Below are 22,907 nucleotides of genomic sequence, written 5' to 3' on the forward strand. Positions count from 1 at the left end.
TCTGACTTAACTACCAGTCAAAAGGAAGCTCTCTTAGATATTTTAAGAGAGAATAGAGAAGCCATTGGATGGACTGTAACGCCCCAGGGTTCACACAAGGCTGCAGTCCCAGGTGAAACCTGGATTGTCAAACCTGCCAAGCACCAAACACCATGCTACGACATGTTTCACCATCACAATCGTTATCTCTCTAGTGAAAATAATAAATAGGTGAAGGTACAGATAGGCAAACAAAATAGAAATATAACAACTGTGACGCCCCAGGGTTCACACAAGGCTGCAGTCCAAGGTGAAACCCAGATTGTCAAACCTGTCAAGCACCAAACACCATGCTATGACATGTTTCACTATCACAGTCACTATCTCTCTAGTGGAAACAACAAATAGGTGAAGGTACAAATAAGTAAATAATAAAAGTAGTAAAAAATCAGATATGCACAGAAGAAGTATATCAACAAATGAGCCTAACTGAAATAGAATGAATATATCTCTAGGTCAGAAATACATCTTAACACAATGAGTCAAATGAAATCTCACTAAGGCACTCAGCCTCTATAAAAATAAATACAACTCTAAAATCTAAACAATGAACATAACTATATAGTGGAGCTTCAACTGCTAAAACTGTGCGACGGCGACTATGCTAGAACTCCGTCATCCTGCAACTCTCCGAAACTCTGGTCTACCTGAGAAATACAATTTAAACAAAAAAAACAACAACAAGAGAGTCAGAGCGCTACAGCAAGATCACCTCCATCCGCCCCCAAGGGAAGGGCTGCTAGATGAAGTGGAGGCTCTATCTATTAAGCATAGTCTACCTATATCATTTTCCTCGTATCTAATGGAGTTAATATTTAGACACCTAGAAGACGAGATGTAGTACGTCGAGCGAAATAATCCAAATAAGAAAACCCCCATATATATACTATATGTCTCAAATTATAAATCCCAAAATACCAATTCCAACTCTATGAATGGAAACAGCACTCAAAAGAAATACTCCAAGCCTCAACTATATAGAACCAATGTTACAATCTCGAACTACTTCTTAAGTAGTTGGCGCAATTATAAGAGAATATCGTTCAACTCAAAAATCATCATAGGCATATCATGTATGCCACAAACCAAAGAATGTACCCTACTCATGGGTAATCTAACATGGGAGTAACTATAACTGATAATACATATATGTGTGTATCTCTTTATGTAATAGCGATACTCTTGTAATATTCTTACTCAATCGTTCTGCGGCAATAGGTTTTACCTCCCTATCCTGGATACATGGAACGATGATACTTTTGTAATTTCATACTCAATCACCATGCGAAAATAGGTTTTATTATCTCCTTATTCCGGATACATGTAATAACGATACTATTGTAATACTCTTACTCAATCGTTCTGCGGCAAATAGGTTTCATCTCCCTATTTCCGGATACGTAAAGAACATCATTATTCATATGTGTTTATCAATTTAACTCATGTCGAAAGTGTGTAATTCTAACACAATCTAACATACATGCACCAATCTTGGTGTGCGTGTCCACCTCTGAAATTCACCATCATCCCAGGTGTTTAACAGTCAAATAACATCGTAGTCTATCATCACAAGATCGAGAAATTTGATCGACAAATCAAATACAACCTTCAAAAACATGCACAGCCAAAAACAGCGGTCGCCCGCGACGGGCTCCAGAGACTACCCAGGTCTCTATCCTACATGCGGTTGACCGTGGCGGTCGACCGTGAACCAAATTTTAGTTTCTTTAAACCGGTTGTATGTATCGTGATCATGTCGTGTTTCCCCAATATAAACATGTCTAAAACTTCATGAAATTTATATGCAAACATGCCACAGCAGATGTGAACATCTGGAAACAACTCAACAATTATAAACATAATTTTATACATTAGATTTGTATTCAAAACCCTAAAACATGCATGAAGGCTCAAAACAACGAATCAAACCTCTTTCTTTAGATTAACCAAATTCTTCAATCTAAAGCATGGACTTTTAATATATTAAACATAAGCATGATTGCCAATCAACTTAGGAAAGATAATCATTCATTAAATCATATTTTAACACTTAGGTATCACAAACCTAGGGTTTTCTCATCTTTAATCCACATGCAAACTCAATTAAAAGTCAAATTAGGGTTTAAACATGATTAGCACATGATTAACAAGATAAAAATGAATTTAAAAGCAACCCTAATGATCATGATCATATTTCTATTATAAACAGCAAGAAAAATATGTAGATCTAACATGAGTTTAAGATCTAACAACAAAAATCTAATCTTTTTCACATTAGATTAAGATCTAAGCATGTAAACACAAAGTAAACTTCTAAGCTAGTTATTTAACTATGGGGATGGGTTTGAATGTAAGTGATCTTGCCTTAATCTTATGTGCAAGCTTCTGAAACAATCAGCAAGCAAACCACGAGCATGAACAACCCGTTCTCCCTCGCCACACGCCGATGATCTCGCCCTCGTGCCGGTGTTTTGCTTCACAAAGCTCTCCAAACTCATAAGAAAAAGGTTTAGGGTTTTTGAGGGGAGAGGGTGGCTTCTAGGGTTCATAGATATGATAAAAGAAAAGAATTTTCGTGAAAAACACAGGAATTTATAGAGGCAAACCCGAAACAAAACTGTTAGACCCGAACTAGGAAACCTAGTCTGACTAGGAAAATACCCCTTCGGTATTTTGGTTATAACTTTTTCATACGACCTCGGAATGAGGTGATCTAAGACTTGTTAGAAATCTGTTGAAGAGACATACAACTTTTGTCTTTTACACATTTCCAAATTCTAACTGCATCGGTGTACAAAACATAAAAACTCATAACTAATCATTATTCCCAGATTTTCACTCTTTTGGCCTTTGTGCATGTCTTGTGCATTTGCACTCATATTTTCACAAATATACATTGAATTGATCTAAAATCAATTCTTATCATACTCAAACATCAAAATATGTTATTTTCACCATATAACATATTTTATCATAATTTATCATAAAATATTCAAATTTACGAGGTTTTACAACAACACTGGATGAACACAGAAGAAGCATAAGAATATCAATAATGAGCCTAACTGGAATAAAATAGATATATCTCTGAGTTTGAATTGAGTCTCAAATACAATGAGTCAAGAAAAACAAAGTCTTACAATAGTTCTCAACTATATGAAATAAAATACTAATCTGGAGTCTAAAAAATAACCAACTACATGTGGAGTTCTAAAATGACTACAAAATATAATAAATAGCTAAACGGACAACTAAGATGTCCCATCAACCTACGACTCTCCGTGCGCCGGACTCGCTGCCTGAAAGAGGGGAAACAACGAGCGTCAAAGCGCTAGCGAGATCATCACTACCTCTCCCCAAGGGAAGGGGTAGGAGTATATAGAAAAAAAATAGAGTCATTATATTCATATATCAAATCATTCATAAAATTCTTCATGAAGGAAAAACAGCAGTCACGGAAAAGTACTCCAATCTCCAACATAAGGAATAAGTATCTCATCTCGAAGTACATCCGAGTAACCTGTTCTAATATAAGAGGATGTCAGCTAAAACAAAACGAAAAATATCTGCCGCTCATAACGGGTGTGCCAAAAATCTCAACATAAATACCCTACTCACGGGTAGTCTATCATGGAAGTACAAAACATAACTAATCAAATATCTATGTGTGCATCATCTTGTGTTATAGCGATACTTTTGTAATGCTCTTACTTAATCGCTCTGCGGCAATAGGATTTATTATCTCCCAATTCTAGATGCATGTAATAACGATACTTTTGTAATACTCTTACTCAATCGTTCTGCGGCAAATAGGTTTCATCTCTAATACTCTTACTCAATCGTTCTGCGGCAAATAGGTTTCATCTCCCTATTTCCGGATACGTATAAGACAACATTATTCAATATGCTATTTCCGGATACGTATAAGACAACATTATTCAATATGTGTTTATCAATCTATAGATCTCATGTCAAGTATGTGTCAATCTAACACAATCTAGCATACGAGCACAAAACTCAGTGTGCGTGTCCACATCTGAAGTTTACCATCATCCCAGGTGTTTAACAATCATTAATGTCATAGTCTATCATTATAGGGTCGAGAAATTTGTTCGACAACCGAAAAAAAACAATGCAAGTAAACATGCACAGCCAAAAGCAACTAGCGGTCGACCGTGGCGGTTGACCGTGACGGGCTCTAGAGACTACCCAGGTCTCTGTCCTGCACGCGGTCGACTGTGGCGGTCGACCGTGAACCCTGTTTCCAGTTTCTCCAGATTTTTTTACGTGTTGTGTTCTTGTCGTGTCTTTCGTGATTCAAACATGATAAAAACTTCATGAAACTTGCATACAAGCATGGTACAGCAAATAGAATTATCTGGAAACAAATCAACATATATAAATCAAGATTTTAAGCATTAGATTTACATTCAAAACCCTAAAACATGCATAAAATCTCAAAACAACAAATCAAACTTCTTTCTTTAGTTTAACCACATTTTAGAATCATCATCAGATCTAAATCACATCAGTGAAAACGTTCTCAACCTTTTTAGCTTGAAAAGACATAATCTTTATACATATAATACAAAAGAATTGTCTTTTATACATAATCTATTCATTTAGGCTCTATAAAACATGGTTAAATCTCTTAAAAAACGTTTTAAAAACTGGGAGGGGGATTAGTAGAGATGATACTCGCCTTTGGTTGTAGTAAAACATGTTAGAAGCAAGGTAGAAAGAAAACTCCACTCCAAAAGCCAAGAATCACCCGAAAAATCCACTTGAAAGCCTTCAATCTTCTCCAAGAAATCAAACTAGGGTTTGGGGGTTTTGGTGGCTATTAGGGTTCTTAGGAAAACTGAGAAAATCGTGAAAAACTCATATATATATATATATATATCAGGGGAAAATGAATATGGGTTTAGAAATTCAAAACCAACTCAAAACAGGAGAAAAACAGATTGCAGGTCTCGCGGTCGACCGGGCTGCGGTCGACTGCGGCGGTCGACCGGACTGGGGTTTCCCAGATTCTCATGAGTTGGCAATATGTGCATGTTTCAACACTTCTATCTCTCATGTATGAACTCGTTTATACTCAAAACACATGATACTATACCATTTAATGATAGTTATCATACTAAATATCCACATATCATAATTTATCACACATAAACTTTATTATTCATAAATTATCGGGGTCCCCCCCCCCCCCCCAAGAGGATTTCATCCTCGAAATTCCGCAGCTACATCTTAAAGATCCAAAAACTGGGAAAACACATTCAAAAGGTGTAATTCATATTAAGAATTTCTTCTACACACATCTCAATGCATCAACACAATGATATTTAAAGTTAACAACCTAGAATGCAAGCATTCTTACCTAAATCCTTAACTAAATGAAAATGGTACGTCGAGCGAAATAATCCAAACAAGGAAACCCTCATGTATATACCATATACTTCAATTGATTAAGGATCAGGCAAAAATATCCTCATTCTAGTGTTAAAGATAAATATAAATGTGACTAAACAACATAGATAAAGACTACTATCAAAGCACATAAGCATAAGAATTTATCAACATCATACCTGTCCAAACAGGTGCGGGTAGTCGCGACGAACATCCTCCTCGCGATCCCAAGAAATCTCTTCGGCTCCTTGCCGGTTCCACTAAACTTTCACTAATAGAATGACTTTATTCCTAAGCTTTTTATTCTCTCTAGCAAGTATGCATATCGGTACCTCTACGGTAGTCAAGTCATACTGAATCTCAATCTCTGGTGAATCAATCACTCTCTGCTGCTCATCATCCCGCAAATGCTTCTTAAGCATCGAAACATGAAAGACGTCGTGTACACTCGACATCGATGCTGGAAGATCTAATCTGTAAGAAACAGCTCCAATGCACTCGATGATCCTGAAAGGACCAACATATCTCGGGGCAAGCTTTCCCCATCTACTAAATCGTTGAACGCCCTTCATCGGTGATACTTTTAACATGATCGGGTCTCCGACCTAGAACTCTAAAGGTTATCTCCGTTGATCTGCATAGCTCTTCTGTTGACTCTGCACCGCAAGAATGCGCTCTTGAATCAATGCTACCTTCTCTGTGGTCTGCCTAACTAACTCTGGACCAATCAATAGACTATCATCTGGCTCTGCCCAACATATAGGTGATCTGCAAGGTCTCCCGTACAAAGCTTCATACGGTGCCATCCCGATGGTAGCTTGATAACTGTTATTATATGCAAATTCAATCAGTGGGATATGGTCCTCCTAACTACCCTAAAAATCTAAAATACATGCTCTCAGCATATCCTCTAAGATCTGATTCACCCTCATGGTCTGACCATCTGTCTGGGGGTGGAAAATACTGCTAAATGACAACTGACTGCCAAAAGCATCCTGGAAACTCCTCCAAAAATGAGATGTAAAGACTGAGCCCCGATCTGATACAATTGTCTCCGGAACTCCATGCAATCTAACAATCTCCCGAATGAAGATCCTCGCATACGTATCTGCCATATAAGTCATCCTCACAGGTAAGAAATGTGCGGACTTAGTCAATCTGTCCACTATAACCCAAATAGAATCATTTCCTTTCTTCGTCTTGGGCAACCCCACTATGAAATCCATGGAAATATCTGCCCACTTCCACTCGGGAACGGGTAAAGTCTGTAGGGTTCCTGCAGGTCTCTGATGTTCTGCCTTAACTTGTTGGCAGGTAAAATATTTAGCCACATAATCTACAATCTCTCTGCGCATACCACTCCGCCAAAAATGCCTCTTCAGATCCTTGTACATTTTCGTCGTGCCTGGGTGCACTGTATATCTGCTGCGATGAGCTTCGTCAAATAGTTCCCTCTTCAGCTGTAGATTGTTCGGCATAACGATATTACCCTTCATCCTAAGGCCTCCATCTACTCCAATAGTCCAATCATCCTTGGGTTCTTTGGAGATCTCCCCCTTGCAGGTTTGAATCCAAGAATCCTCTAACTGAGCTCCGACTACTCTATCTCTCCAAGATGGCTGAATAGATAACGCTCCTAAGAACACGCGATTCCCACTAATCTCTGGCCTGAAATCAAAATGGCTGAGGGTATAAAGACCTCGATATAGTGAACACCTCAAAGCTGCTAGTCCGTGATGACTCTTCCTACTCAATGCGTCTGCTACCACGTTCGCCTTTCCCAGATGATACTGTATGGCAAACTCATAATCCTTAATAAACTCTACCCATCGTTGTTGCCTCTGGTTGAGTTCTTTCTATGAAAAGAGGTACTTCAAGCTCTGGTGATCTGTGAATAACTCAAACTGCACTTCGTACAAATAATGTCTCCACACCTTTAGTGCAAAGACCACTGATGCTAGCTCCAAATCGTGCGTGGGATAATTCTGCTCATGAGTCCTCAGCTGCCTCGAAATATAAGCTACGACTCTCTAGGTCTGTATCAATACACCACCAAGACCCGATAAGGATGCATCAGTGTAGACAATAAAAGTCTTATCACTGCTAGGAATAACCAAAACTGGTGCTACCCGATAAGGATGCATCAGTGTAGACAATAAAAGTCTTATCACTGCTAGGAATAACCAAAACTGGTGCTGAAGTCAACTTAGTCTTCCAAAAGTCTTATCACTGCTAGGAATAACCAAAACTGGTGCTGAAGTCAACTTAGTCTTCAAAGTCTCAAACGCCTTCTGGCACTCTGTGCTCCAAATGAACTATATGCCCTTCTTAGTAAGGCATGTGAGTGGTGTGGCAATCCTGGAGAAATCCTGAATGAATTTTCTATAATAGCCTGCCAGGCCTAAGAAGCTACAAATCTCGAAAACTGTCTTCGGTGACTCCCAATCAAGTACGACTTCGACTGTAGCCGGATCTACTACAATGCCCTCCCGGCTGATAACATGGCCCAAAAATCTAACCTCTGATAACCAGAATTCACATTTGCTAAATTTAGCATACAACTGGTGCTCTCTCAATATCTGCAATGCTAACCTCAAATGCTGCCCGTGCTCTGCCTCCGTCCTCGAGTAAATAAGAATATCGTCGATGAAAACTATCACAAACTGTTCCAAGTACGGACAAAAAACCTGATTCATCAAATCCATGAATACTACGGGCGCATTGGTCAGCCCAAATGGCATGACAAGAAACTCGAAAGACCCATATCGAGTAAAGAAAGCGGTCTTAGGGATGTCCATCTCCCGAACCCGCAACTGATGATATCCGGAATGAAGATCTATCTTTGAGAAACACAGCGTTCCCTGCAATTGGTCGAACAAGTCATCGATCCTCGGTAATTAGTACCTGTTGTGGATAGTGACTTTGTTCAACTCGCGATAATCTATACACAATCGCATACTCCCGTCCTTCTTCTTCACAAAGAGGACCGGTGCTCCCCACGGAGAATGACTCCGTCGAATGAAGCCCTGAGACAACAACTCATCGATCTGGATCTGTAGCTCCCTCATCTCAGTAGGCGCCATACGGTAAGGAGCTTGGGAAATTGGTGTGGTGCCTGGCTACAACTCTATGCAGAACTCGACCTCTCTCATTGGAGGTAATCATGGTATGTCCTGGAAGACATCCTGGTACTCTGAGACTACTCGTATCTCACTCAAATCTGTGCCCCGACCCCGCAATATCACCTCCTCTACGTACGCCAGAAATGACTCCGCAAACTGGTTGCCTCTGGAGGTGGCTACCACTAACTTTGATCCATCATATGCTCTCAAACTGACTGTTTTCGCAAAATAGTCGATACTCACATGGTAGGAAGATAGCCAATCCATACCAAGAATCACATCGAATTCAAACATATGCAATATGATCAAATCGATCACGAACTCAGAATCGTCCAAGCTCACGATGCATCTCCTACAAACACTCTCTAACGGAGACATCTCTCCCAACGGAGTAGATACATATAAAGGGAAATCTAACGGCTGAGCTACGAGCTGAAGTCTAATCGAAAAATCATAGGAGATAAAAGAATGCGAAGCGCCAGAATCAAAAAGAATACGTGCTGGAAAGGAATTCACACGGAATGTACCTTCCACCACAGCTCCGCTCGCGCCATGATCGCGAGGAACCACAACATACACTCTTCCGGTTTGCTGCTCTACATCACCTGAAGTGTATGGTGCCATCTGCCTCTGCTGGGTCTCCTGAACTACTCGAACCTGTCCCTCAATCCTCAGGACTGCTGAAGGTGCCTTAATCCTCAGCTGCTGACCCTGACTGTGTCCCTAAGCATGGTTATGCTGCTGCTGCTGCTGTGTCCTACCATGCTGGCCTGCTGCGGGTGCGCTGCGGCACTCAGCCTCTCGGTGCCCAATCTTGTTACAATTATAACAAGCTCCCTGGAATCGGTGCTGTTGCTGCGCTCTCTGATCCTGCTGGTGACCCTTCTTATGAGGACCCTGATGATGCGGACCCTTGCCCTGCTGGTGGGGTCCTCCTGAGCCTCCAAATGGTCTCTTACCCTTTCCTTTGTCCTCGGACTGTCCTGACTTGCTATTTCCCTTGTCCTTGATGAATATGGCTGTATCTGTCTCCTGAGCCATGGCAGCTTCTACTACCTCCCGCACTGACCGAAACCTTCGCGATACAATATACCGGCGCAATCCTGGACGAAGTCCCATTAATAACATCTGAGCCTGCCGCTCCTCTGTGTGCCACATGCCGGTGAATCTAAGCAATGACATGAACTTACTCGCGAAGTCCATGACAGACATATCTCTTTGCTCTAACCGAGCCAGCTCTAACTCTTTTTCGGTTTTCGCTGCAGCTGAAACATACTGCTCATCAAACAGATATACAAAGGTCTCCCATGAAACCGTCATCCTCTGCTCGGGGGTGAAACGAAGTCGATACCATCCACCCGCATCGCCCTTGAGGCTGAAAGCCGCTAGCCTCTGCTTCTGCACCGAATTAACATTCAGCATATCCAAGATGTTACTCACATCCTCTTTCCACTTGTGTGCAGCAATGGAATCCGTCGAACCGTGGAACTCTGGTGCTTTCAACTTTTGATACCTCTTAACTAAACGAAGCCAAGCCTCCTGATCAGCTTCTCTGTCATTAACTGGTGATGTCGGTGGGACCACTGGTGTCCTCTCTGATACTTCCTCCCAAATAGATGACTCCTGAACGGGTGCCTCTTCAGGAACGGGAGTCTCTGGACGAACTTGTGCTGTTAACTGCTCCTCAATAGCCGCCATACAAGCTACCAATGGTGCTATAAGATCCACTAGGTACTGCGGAGCCTGCTTTGGCTCGGGCTCCCTATCTTCCTGCCCAATTCCCTGAGCACGAGAAGTTTAGCGTCCACAACCTCTTCCTGACATCTATAATTCCAAAATAGAGCTTATTACGCAGTAGATTGGATCTCAAGCATGAAGCATATAACATATACCAATAAGTAAACTGTATCACATATATCTTATATCATGCTTTATTATTCCGCGTACATATATATAGTACGTCCTCACTCATGCTAAGTATTCCTAGAGGGCTGTATATATGATCCCTAGGAAACTCTATCTTAAACTCCACAATATGACACAGGAATGACCCTAAGGATATTGGAACTAGAGCTCTGATACCAACTGTGACGCCCCAGGGTTCACACAATGCTGCAGTCCCAAGTGAAACCCGGATTGTCAAACCTGCCAAGCACCAAACTTCATGCTACGATATGTTTCACCATCACAATCGTTATCTCTCTAGTGGAAACAATAAATAGGTGAAGGTACAGACAGGCAAACAAAATAGAAATATAACAACAATGGATGAACACAGAAGAAGCATAAGAATATCAATAATGAGCCCAACTGGAATAAAATAGATATATCTCTGAGTCTGAACTGAGTCTCAAATATAATGAGTCAAAAAAACAAAGTCTTACAATAGTTCTCAACTCTATGAAATAAAATACTAATCTGGAGTCTGAAAAATAACCAACTACATGTGGAGTTCTGAAATGACTACAAAATATAATAAATACCTAAATGGACAACTAAGATGTCCATCAACCTGCGACTCTCCGTGTGCCGGACTCGCTGCCTGAAAGAGGGGAAACAACGAGCGTCAAAGCGCTAGCGAGATCATCACTACCTCTCCCCAGGGGAAGGGGTAGGGTATATAGAAAAAAAATAGAGTCATTATATTCATATATCAAATCATTCATAAAATTCTTCATGAAGGAAAAACAACAGTCACGGAAAAGTATCTCCAACATAAGGAATAAGTATCTCATCTCGAAGTACATCCGAGTAACCTGCTCTAATATAAGAGGATGTCAGCTAAAACAAAACAAAAAATATCTGCCGCTCATAACGGGTGTGCCAAAAATCTCAACATAAATACCCTACTCACGAGTAGTCTATCATGGAAGTACAAAACATAACTGATCAAATATCTATGTGTGCATCATCTTGTGCTATAGCGATACTTTTGTAATGCTCTTACTCAATCGCTCTATGATAATAGGATTTATTATCTCCCTATTCCGGATGCATGTAATAACGATACTTTTGTAATACTCTTACTCAATCGTTCTGTGGCAAATAGGTTTCATCTCCCTATTTCCGGATACGTATAAGACAACATTATTCAATATGTGTTTATCAATCTATAGATCTCATGTCAAGTGTGTGTCAATCTAACACAATCTTGCATACGAGCACAAAACTCAGTGTGCGTGTCCACATCTGAAGTTCACCATCATCCCAGGTGTTTAACAATCACTAATATCATACTCTATCATCATAGGGTCGAGAAATTTATTCGACAACCGAAAAAAAACAACGCAAGTAAACATGCACAGCCAAAACCAACTGGCGGTCGACCGCGACGGGCTCCAGAGACTACCCAGGTCTGTGTCCTGCACGCGGTCGACAGTGGCGGTCGACCGTGAACCCTGTTTCCAGTTTCTCCAGATTTTTTTACGTGTTGTGTTCTTGTCGTGTTTTCGTGATTCAAACATGATAAAATCTTCATGAAACTTGCATACAAGCATGGTACAGCAGATAGAATTATCTGGAAACAAATCAACATATATAAATCATGATTTTATGCATTAAATTTACATTCAAAACCCTAAAACATGCATAAAAGCTCAAAACAACAAATCAAACTTCTTTCTTTAGTTTAACCTTATTTTAGAATCATCATCAGATCTAAATCACATCTATGAAAACGTTCTTAACCTTTTTAGCATGAAAAGACCTAATCTTTATACATATAATACAAAAGAATTGTCTTTTATACATAATCTATTCGTTTAAGCTCTATAAAACATGTTTAAATCTCTTTAAAAACGTTTTAAAAACTGGGAGGGGGATTGGTAGAGATGATACTCGCCTTTGGTTGTAGTAAAACATGTTAGAAGCAAGGTTGAAAGAAAACTCTACTCCAAAAGCCAAGAATCACCCGAAAAATCCACTTGAAAGCCTTCAATCTTCTCCAAGAAATCAAACTAGGGTTTGGGGGTTTTGGTGGATGTTAGGGTTCTTAGGAAAACTAAAAAATCGTAAAAAACTCATATTTATATCAGGGGAAAACGAATATGGGTTTAGAAATCCGAAACCAACTCAAAACAGGAGAAAAATAGACTTCAGGTCTCGAGGTCGACCGTGGCGGTCGACCGGGCTGCGGTCGACCGCGGCGGTCGACCGGACTAGGGTTCCCAAATTCTCATGAGTTGGCCATATGTACAGGTTTCAACACTTCTATCTCTCATGTATGAACTCGTTCATACTCAAAACACATGGTACTATACCATTTAATGATATTTATCATACTAAATATCCACATATCATAATTTATCACACATAAACTTTATTATTCATAAATTATCGGTGTTTTACATGGACCATGGCTGATATCAAAGGGATTAGTCCAACCATTGTTCAACACCGAATCCATTTGATAGATGATGCCAAACCTACTAGAGATCCTCAACGTCAGTTAAACCAAGTGATGAAAGAAGCTGTTAGGAAAGACATTCTGAAATCTCTCGATCATGGGATCATTTATCACATTTCTGATAGTTCATGGGTGAGTCCGGTCCAAGTTGTTCTAAAAAAATCTGGGATCACCATGATCCAAAATGAGGCTAATGAGCTGATTCCCACTAGGATCCAAACTGGATGGCGAGTTTGCATTGACTACTAAAAACTCAACTTAGCCACTCGGAAAGATCACTTCCCTCTTCCATTCATTGACCAAATGTTAGAGCGCTTAGCAGGACATGAGTTCTATTGTTTCCTAGATGGATATTCAGGTTACAATCAAATCCCTATCGCTCCCGAAGATCAGGAGAAAACCACCTTCACTTGCCTGTATAGAACATTCGCATACCGACGCATGCCTTTTGGCCTGTGTAACGCACCAGCCACTTTCCAATGCTGCATGATCAATATTTTTTCTGACATGGTAGAGAGATTCCTCAAAATTTTCATGGAAAACTTTTCCATTTTTGGTGACACATTTTTCTAATGTTTGCATCATCTTAAACTGGTCCTAGAACGGTGCAGGGAGAAAATTCTGACTCTTAATTGGGAGAAATATCATTTCATGGTCAAATAAGGCATTGTCTTAGGACATGTAGTTTCCAATAGGGAAATCGAAGTGGACAAAGGTAAGGTAGACCTCATTTCCAATCTCCCTCCTCCCAAAACTATCAAAGATGTCAGATTATTTCTTGATCATGCTGGTTTTTACCGACGTTTCATCAAGGATTTTAGCAAAATTGCTAGACCCTTGACCTGGTTTTTACCGACGTTTCATCAAGGATTTTAGCAAAATTGCTAGACCCTTGACCAATTTCTTAGCCAAGGATACATCATTTGTCTTCTCTCCCGAATTTTAGCAAAATTGCTAGACCCTTGACCAATTTCTTAGCCAAGGATACATCATTTGTCTTCTCTCCCGAATGCCTCAAAGCTTTTGAATATCTAAAAAGGAGCTAACCACAGCTCCTATCATTCATGCACCAGACTGGACCTTACTCTTTGAACTGATATATGATGCATCTGATTCTGCGATTGGTGCTGTTTTAGGATAACGTTTTGATGGAAAACCGCATGTGATCTACTACGCCAGTAGGACTTTGAACGATGCCCAACAAAATTACTCTATCACAGAAAAAGAGTTTTTAGCTGTAGTCTTTGCCTTAGAAAAATTCAGGTCCTACCTCATCGGCTCCTTAACCAAAGTTTTCACAGATCATGTCGCACTAAAATATCTTTTGACCAAAAAGGATGCTAAAGCACAGCTCATTAGATGGATTCTCCTACTTCAAGAGTTTGACATTCAAATTCTTGACAGAAGAGGAACAGAGAACCCCGTAGCAGATCACCTCTCTCAACTCCCGAATGCACCAACATCAACCGTTTCGATCAATGAGCATTTCCCTGATGAACAACTCCTACAAATTTAATCTGTTCTATGGTTCGCTGACATTGTGAACTACAAAGTCATGAACCAGATCCCTTCTTATTGGTCCAAATAGGATAGATCTCGTTTTCTCTCCCAAGTAAAATACTTTTTCTGGGATGATCCATATCTGTTCAAATACTGTCCTGATCAGATATTTAGGATGTGTGTTCCCACTGAAGAAACTATGAGTGTTCTATCCTTTTATCATGAACAAGCATGTGGGGGCCACTTTGGCCTAAGAAAAATAGCTGAAAAAATTCTTCAATATCGGCTATATTGGCACACTCTTTTTAATGATTCATACGAGTTTTGCAAAATCTGTAACCGCTGTCAGCTTTTAGGGAAAGTCACTAGAAGAAATATGATGCCCTTACAACCCATCTTATATGTTGAACTTTTTGATCTGTGGGGTATCGATTTCATGGGATCATTTCCAAATTCTTTTGGAAATATTTACATTCTAGTAGCCTTTAAATACATGTCAAAATGGATTGAGGTGGTAACTTGCAAAACTAATGACAACAAGGTCATTGTCAAGTTTTTGAAAGAAAACATTTTTGCACGGTTTGGAGTACCCCGAGTGATCATCAGTGATAACGGTACATATTTCTGTAATTGTTCTTTTAAAGCTTTGATGAGAAAATATTCAAATTGTCGACTCCTTATCACCCCCAAACCAGTGGTCAAGTAGAGGTCACAAACAGGCAGATTAAACAAATCTTAGAAAAAACAGTTAATCATAACAGAAAAGATTGGTCTGTAAAATTATGTGATGCTCTGTGGGCATATAGAACAGCTTTTAAGGCCAATTTGGGGATGTTACTGTACAGGCTCGTGTTTGGAAAAGCTTGTCACCTACCAGTGGAGTTGGAACACCGAGCAATGTGGGCTATCAAACAGTTGAATTTTGACTCAGACTCGGCAGGTAAAAATAGATTGCTCAAAATAAATGAGTTGGAAGAAATTTGAAATTATTCATACATAAACTCAAAATTTTATAAAGAGAAAACCAAAAATTTTCATGACAAATCAATTTTACGAAAAAATTTCTCTCCAGGATAGAAAGTTTTATTGTACAATTCAAAATTGCATCTTTTTCCTAGGAAATTGAGATCAAGATGGACAGGTCCATTTATTGTCAAACAAGTTTTTTCGCATGGGGCTGTCGAGATAGAAAATCCTAAAAATTATAACATTTTTAAAATAAATGGTCAACGTCTAAAATCATTTTTAGAATTTTCTACGCTCTGAGAGGAAGAGGTGTTGATTCTTCATGAACCACATTATCTATAAAAAATAAATAATAATAATAATAATAATAATAAAATTATAATTTTTCTCTCTTATTTGATTTCTTCATCTTTATACTAACAGTAATTGCAGATATTTATCATCATTGTTCTTGGTCGACTAAACAAATGTAAGTTCTTCAATTCTTATCTGCTTTACTTTGTGCATCAACGAATTTGCATTGCGGATAATGCAAAATTTAATTGTGGGGGTGGGAATTAGTTATTTTTTTAGTTGCATTTTTTCATTTTTTTTCTTTTTCTTAAAAAATTATAAAAATATTGTCACTTGCCAAATTAATAGAGTTAAGTAATAATTAATCTAATTGATAGATTTTAAATTTTCTAATTTCTAGTTAGTGATATACATAAGTTCACCTTTTATGATAACTACAAATAAATTTCTTAAGAAATGATTTTTCAAGTAGTATACTTTACTTAAGACTTACCTTAGACTTTTAATTAAAAATGATAAAATGTTTGCATGCTTAACTTAGAGTTGAAAATATTTTTTTTCAAGTTATCTTGATTTACACATTTTTTCAGACCACTTAGAGTTGAAAATATTTTTTTTCAAGTTATCTTGATTTACACATTTTTTCAGACTATATATACTTACACACATATATATATTGTTATCTTGATTTACACATTTTTTCAGACTATATATACTTACACACATATATATATTAAAAAAACTAACATTATAAAAGAAGAGTGCGAAAAATGGGCACAAAAAAAAACTCTTGAATTCAAGATGATTCTATCTTATAAAGCCTAAGTTGACTGAGTAATTAAGTCTAAGGAGTATCTCTATACTTAATGACCTAAGCCCAATTGGGTTGGGATTCATTGGCCTAAAAATCGCTAAATGGTCACTTAGAAAGTTTGTTAAAATAGAAAACAATCAACAAGAATTAGAGAGTGAAGGAATATATATATATATATATATATATAACACTAACCATTTTTTTATATATTGTTATTTTTCATATATGGTCTTGAAAAATAATTTTTGATCAAGAGACTTGAAAGCTATTTAAAACAAAGAGTTAGCATGATCTTTTCAAAACTTTGAAATTAAATATCTAAGATTTGACTTGGTTTTGTATTGCTATAATGAAAAAGATTTTCTAAGAGATTTACATTGGATTTATATATAAAAATGTTTTCTTGATTATTAATTAGCTTCAATTAGAATGTCTAAATATATCAAAGAAAATTAGTTATTTACTGACTTATTTAACTTAGCAAGTTGACCGAATTTTGTGGGTATATTCACTACAAACCCTCACGAGACTATAACTTATCCACTAGGGTAACCTAGGGGTTTAAAGGCTTGTTGTATGCGCTAAATACAACCGCGATTCCTACGAATAGGGGTTTAAAGGCTTGTTGTATGCGCTAAATACAACCGCGATTCCTACGAAAGTGAGTTAGGTTTTCCTTGTTAGACACTAGAGGGGGATGGATTAGGGTCTTATGCTAATCTAATCTGATTTTATGCCAATTAAAATTAATTAACAAGTTATCCTAGCAAGTATAAAATACAACAAGATATGTGAGCTAGGATAAGTGATATACACAAGGGTAAATAAAATAAACAAGATAGTGGATGATATAAATAATGAGCAATGGACAATGACGATAAGAAATTTAAACATAAGAGAAGTGCGTCAAAGCAAACTCAAACACACGATATGATCACGGAGTTCGGACCTTCTGTCTTACGTCTCTGCTCCCCACTCCCGGGGAGAAATCCACTAACACAACCGGGTTTTTTACGCTCACCCGAATAACATTTACACCTCACAATGTCGGTTTTCAATGCTCACCGATCAACGTTCACAAACACTCGCACTCAGTTTTCTAGCTAACCGAAAACTTCACAACTATGCAATTGATCTCCACGAGATCACACTAACAATTAAGCACGAATATAACAATAGTTGTTCTCTACAATGGATGAGAACTCAATTAAGCATAAATCAATGTTACAAACTCTCACAACCCCAATTATACCATATATGTAAATACTATAAGCTCAATATGGGTGTGTGTAACAATGAGATAAATCAAATCTTAAACTCAATACAAAACTAGCTTTAACAAAATGATAATCAAACAAATAGATATAAAGCTAGAAGTAGAGTTTAGAAAACTTCTCAATAGATCAAGAGGCAGAGGAAGAATAGTTGGATGCTCAAACACCAATGGTTGATCTCCTCAAGCTCTTGTGAAATTGATTTCACGAAACAAACTCTCAATTTGCTTAACAGCTTTTTAAACAAAACTTAAACCAAACATAAACCCTTGTTAAAACTTGTTTAAAACATTTCTTGGATGCTTATAAAAGATGAGAGTGAGGGGTTATATATAGCCTCCCAAAATCTCAGCCAAAAACCTAACAGAAAAGACCAAAAAGCCCTTGGAAAATCTCAGCCGGAACTAGCCGTTAGAGACTGAATGACAGTTCGGCGGGCGACCACGGGGGACAGAATATAGGCTCTGGACATCAGCCGGTCGACCGTGGCAATCGACCGTGAAACTCTCTGGACTGTATCCGGTCGACCGCCAGAGTCGACCGCGAGCCATCAAAACACATATTGAGTCTCTAGACTCAAGGTGGTCGACCGTGACGGTCAACCGCAAACTGACACAGACTAAAAATAGGTTTGAAAGCAGTTTACTGATTTTAAAACCCTGTTTAAAAATATCAAATAAATTCCAAAAAATGTAAAACTTTGAGAAATGATTATAGACATGATAATACACATGCTAGAAAAACTAGTTTTTAGAAAGGACCTTCCAACTGAAAAATATCATCATTTTATAAAATAGTCCAAAACATGAAAATGTAAACACATGAGTTTTGACACTTTAGGTTAACCATGTTTTGAAACATTACAAAATGATTTTGTGGACTTAATAAAAGATGTATATGATTATTGTTTAGTCCAAAACCTAAGAATATAATATTTTCAAAAAATTACATATTCTATGCAATATATTCTGAAACATAATAGAATATGAAACAAATAAAAATGTAAATAAATTTGTTTGTTGTTTCACATCTATGTAGCTAAACCAAAACACAGTAATAAATATGAAAAATATAATTTCATATTTATAAACATGAAAACTATAAAATCATGCATGTATATATACATAGAAACCAAAACTAAAATGTGTGTGTATATATGATTGAGCTTAAGGTACTAACACACATAATATAAAACCTAAACTAAATTACCCAAGCTTGATCTTGATCTTTAATAGCTTGGCTTGGTAATCTTACGGATGAAGCTTGAACTTAGATTTTGAACTTGAATTGCATTGCTTCAACCACTATATCCGCCAACCTTCATTTGATATGATCATTATGGCGCAATCCATCCAACCTTCAACATGTTGTTTGTCTATAATAAATAGATAAGCACAAACACTAGACAAATAACATTGGTAGTAAATTATTTGTTAAACATCATCAAAACAAAGAGGCCAATATTCTTTTCTTTTTCTTTCTTCGCTAGAGGACTAGCAGAAGTTTAGGTATGGGGGTATTTGATAATCATATTTTATTACAATTTTATACCCTCATTATCTAGTTTATATGAATAAATTTATTACTAATAATTATTTTTATCTTTAATTGCAGGTTAATCAAAAATAAAAGGCCAATATCTCTTCTCTCAACAAAGCCCACTAATTAAATGAAGGACTCAAGCATGAAAGCCCAAAAGAAGAAGAAATGTCAAAGAAGCCTAAGCCCAAAGCATAAAAGAAGAAGAAGCTGCGGATTGCAATTGCAGCACACTGGGCATCGATGCCAGCATCGATGACGGCATCGATGCCAGCATCGATACCCATATCGATACTGGTATCGATTCCATCGTCATTCTGTTACGAATCAAAGGCTGAAATTCATGGTTTTTGGATAAGATTTCGATCCAAGGGCTCTCTCATTCACTGATGTTTACTATAAATAGAGGTAGAGAGTGAGGGGTTAGGGGTGTGAAAAATTTTATAACTCCATTTGGAGAGGAGGGTTACTCTTAATTGAGAAGACCTTCTAAAAATTATAACTTTTTGTTGCAATCAATAAAATAATTTTTCTCCACTTTAACTTTTTCTTTTCTTCTCTTTGTTGAATGATGAAGATGGAGATGAAGAGCAATTTGAAGGTTTGTATTTCTTTTATTTTTCTCTTTTATTTCTTTTTAGTAATTTTTTTATTATTGCTTATTAGTTAGATTTACATTCATGCTTGTAGTGTAGATTTATTTTCTTATCTTTTTATTTTTTTGCACTTTAATTTGTAGAGTAGATTTATTTTCATGCATTTAATTTTTGTAATTTATTTTGTAGTTTAGATTTTAATTCTTTGTAGTTAAATTTATTTTTTATTCATAGTTTAGATTTTTTTTCCTTTCTTTTTATTTTTGTAATTAGTTCTTTTTCTTTTTACTTTTATTTCTTAAGATGTGAAATTAATTCTTGTAGGAATATTAGAATTGTATGAAACTAGTCTAATTTTCTTTATATTGTATGAATTATTCTCTTGCACTTAAATATTCATGTTTAGGATAATCAACTAGAGAACTAATTGGTAGAAGAAGAATTTGATAATCTATGCTTGACTTAAATGGTTTGATAGGTTATGCTTATGAATTCTAGGATTACTATCTTGTTGTTATTCTTATCATGAATTGTAATTTTGACTTAGATGATAATTTGCTAGGTTATACTTTTCTTAAATGGTTTGATAGTCTATGCTTAATAAATCTAAGTTGAAATATAATAAAAAGAGAATAGTTTGTATTTTATAATTGAGATTAACTAGTGGATTCAATTCTAGATTACTCATATCTTTAATTGAATTCTTCATCTTTTGTTTTCTTGATTTTTCTCTTATTATTCTTGCTTTTTATTTTATTCTTTGATTCTTTCTTCTCTCCTCTAAAATTCAATTTATTGTCACTTGCATATATTCGAAACAATCACTCATCATATCTCTCTCTATAATCACACTTATTCTTTAATCCTATTTTTGTCACGCACAAAACATAAGAACCAATTCTAATAATCTCTTAAAATTACCTTTCTTGTGGGATCGATAACTTTTTATACTATAACTTGATCAATTGTGCACTTGCAATTTTGGTACATAATTATGCCGCATCAGTAGTCTATGTCGTAAGTTCTGATACAAACAATAGGATGTCCTCTAGTTCTACCAAACAAATAGGTAATCTATAAGACCTCCTGTACCATGCCTCATACAATGTCATGCCAATAGTTGCTTGACAACTATTGTTATAATCAACTAAATCAAAAGAATGTTGTCCTCCCGACTAACCTGAAAGTCAACACATGCTCATAACACGTCCTCTAATACTCGGTTCACTTTTTCTGTTTGTCCATTTGTCTGCGGTTGGAGAACACTAGAATACCAAAACTGGCTACCGAACGAATCCTAGAAGCTTCTCTAAAAATGGCTCTTTAAATCCTTATACATTTTCATTCTGCTTGGATGCACTGTGTATCTGGTACGATGCGCCCCAACTTTCACGAAATATAAGCCAATACTCTTTGGGTCTGCATCAAAACACCTCCTAGACCCGATAACTATGTATCCGTGTAGACAACAAATGTTTTATCACGGCTTAGAATAACCATTACTGACGATGTATTTAATTTCTCCTTTAAAGTCTCAAAGGCTTCCTGGCACTTAGTACCCCCAAACAAATTGTTACACCCTTATATGTAAGACGTGTAATTGGTGTCGCAATCTTGGAGCAAATTTTAATATATCAACAAAAGTAAGGACCGCAAAAAATTATGATATCAATTGTTTTTCTTGCTTACGAGAGTTTTTCAGTATTTCCCCAATCTTGTGGGCCTTTTTCAACCCCGCGATGAAAAAGCATGTGTCCCTTAAGAAAGGAAGCCTGAGATCTTTAACAAAGCAAGGTTCTGTCGTGATAAAGAAAACCACATTCAAAATATAGTTATTTTATAGGAATAATCTTTGATTGTCAATTTATACATAAACAAACTTTAAATATTTTTCTCTTGCAAACAATCACTTTGATCCACTTTTCCGTTAAATTTTTTCCGATAATTGAACCTCTTAACTTCCACTAAGAATCATATTTTTACTATATTTGGTGTTTAACAACAAATCATTGCAACAAAAGCGAGAAATTTTAACTTAAAAGTAAGTCCATGGGTTGATGGCAACAAAAAACGTTTAAATGTTGTTTATGTATAAATTGATAATTAAAGAAGGTTTATGTAAATCACATTTTAAAAGGTGTTTTCTAGGAGGAAAGCAAAACCCTATATAATGAAGCCTGGGACAGAAAACATCAAAAATGAAACAATTCCTTCATGTAAACATTTCCGCAACACCAAAAACCTCAAATAATGAAGCCTGGGACAGAAAACATCAAAAATGAAACAATTCCTTCAAAATCCCTATTGATGTCGTTTAGGAGTCGCAACAATGATAATCAAGCAAAGTTAGAAGAAACAAGGCAGCCGCAAAGTTTTTCTGATCCCCGCACTTAAGATCTTCTTTTCTCCTAACTTTTTAGAAACATAACAGTTATAGAAGAGGTCAGATAAAATAGGGTACTCCGAAGAGATCAGATAAAATAGGGTACTCCGACGTTTACATACGTTTCCAACATCCATTTTCATCCTGAAGACCAATTTCTAATAGAGGGTACCAATTTTAGTCAATATATTTATAATCTTTGAACTTAAGCAAGCATACACCTACTTTTCCTTCTGTTTAAGTTTAGCAACACGTTCAAAAGTTCACAGTTTCCCCTAAAACTAGAAGCAAAATAAGAAGATAGCCGATAATTAACCAACAAATTATGTTAGTTGACAGTTACTCTAATAAGTCAAGCGTCAATAACTGTGTGTCTATTAATCCCTCCTCCTCAACTCAAAATCATCTCCTTCAATCGAAGGATCTGCAACCAAACTTGTAGATTCTGTAGCAACTCGACCAACATCAGAAGTCTCAAGTTCGGCTTCCTCATCTGAATTCTTGCCCTCAAAGTCGCTACTATCATCATCGGAGCTACTACCATCTTCATCAACTTCCAGTAA

At 37.1% G+C, this 22,907-nt stretch overlaps 1 protein-coding gene across 1 annotated transcript in view; it reads right to left on the reverse strand.

Moving 5' to 3' along the window:
• LOC109823390 (high mobility group B protein 15-like) overlaps window positions 22,174-22,907 on the reverse strand; it is a 21,731-nt gene continuing 20,997 nt past the window's right edge. Inside the window, exon 8 of the mRNA XM_020389667.1 lies at window positions 22,174-22,218. Within this exon, the coding sequence (XP_020245256.1) occupies window positions 22,174-22,218 (45 nt within the window). The remainder of the gene's footprint in view (window positions 22,219-22,907) is intronic.

This window comes from Asparagus officinalis, chromosome 9 (assembly GCF_001876935.1).
Source record: "Asparagus officinalis chromosome 9, Aspof.V1, whole genome shotgun sequence".
Classification (NCBI taxonomy): domain Eukaryota; kingdom Viridiplantae; phylum Streptophyta; class Magnoliopsida; order Asparagales; family Asparagaceae; genus Asparagus; species Asparagus officinalis.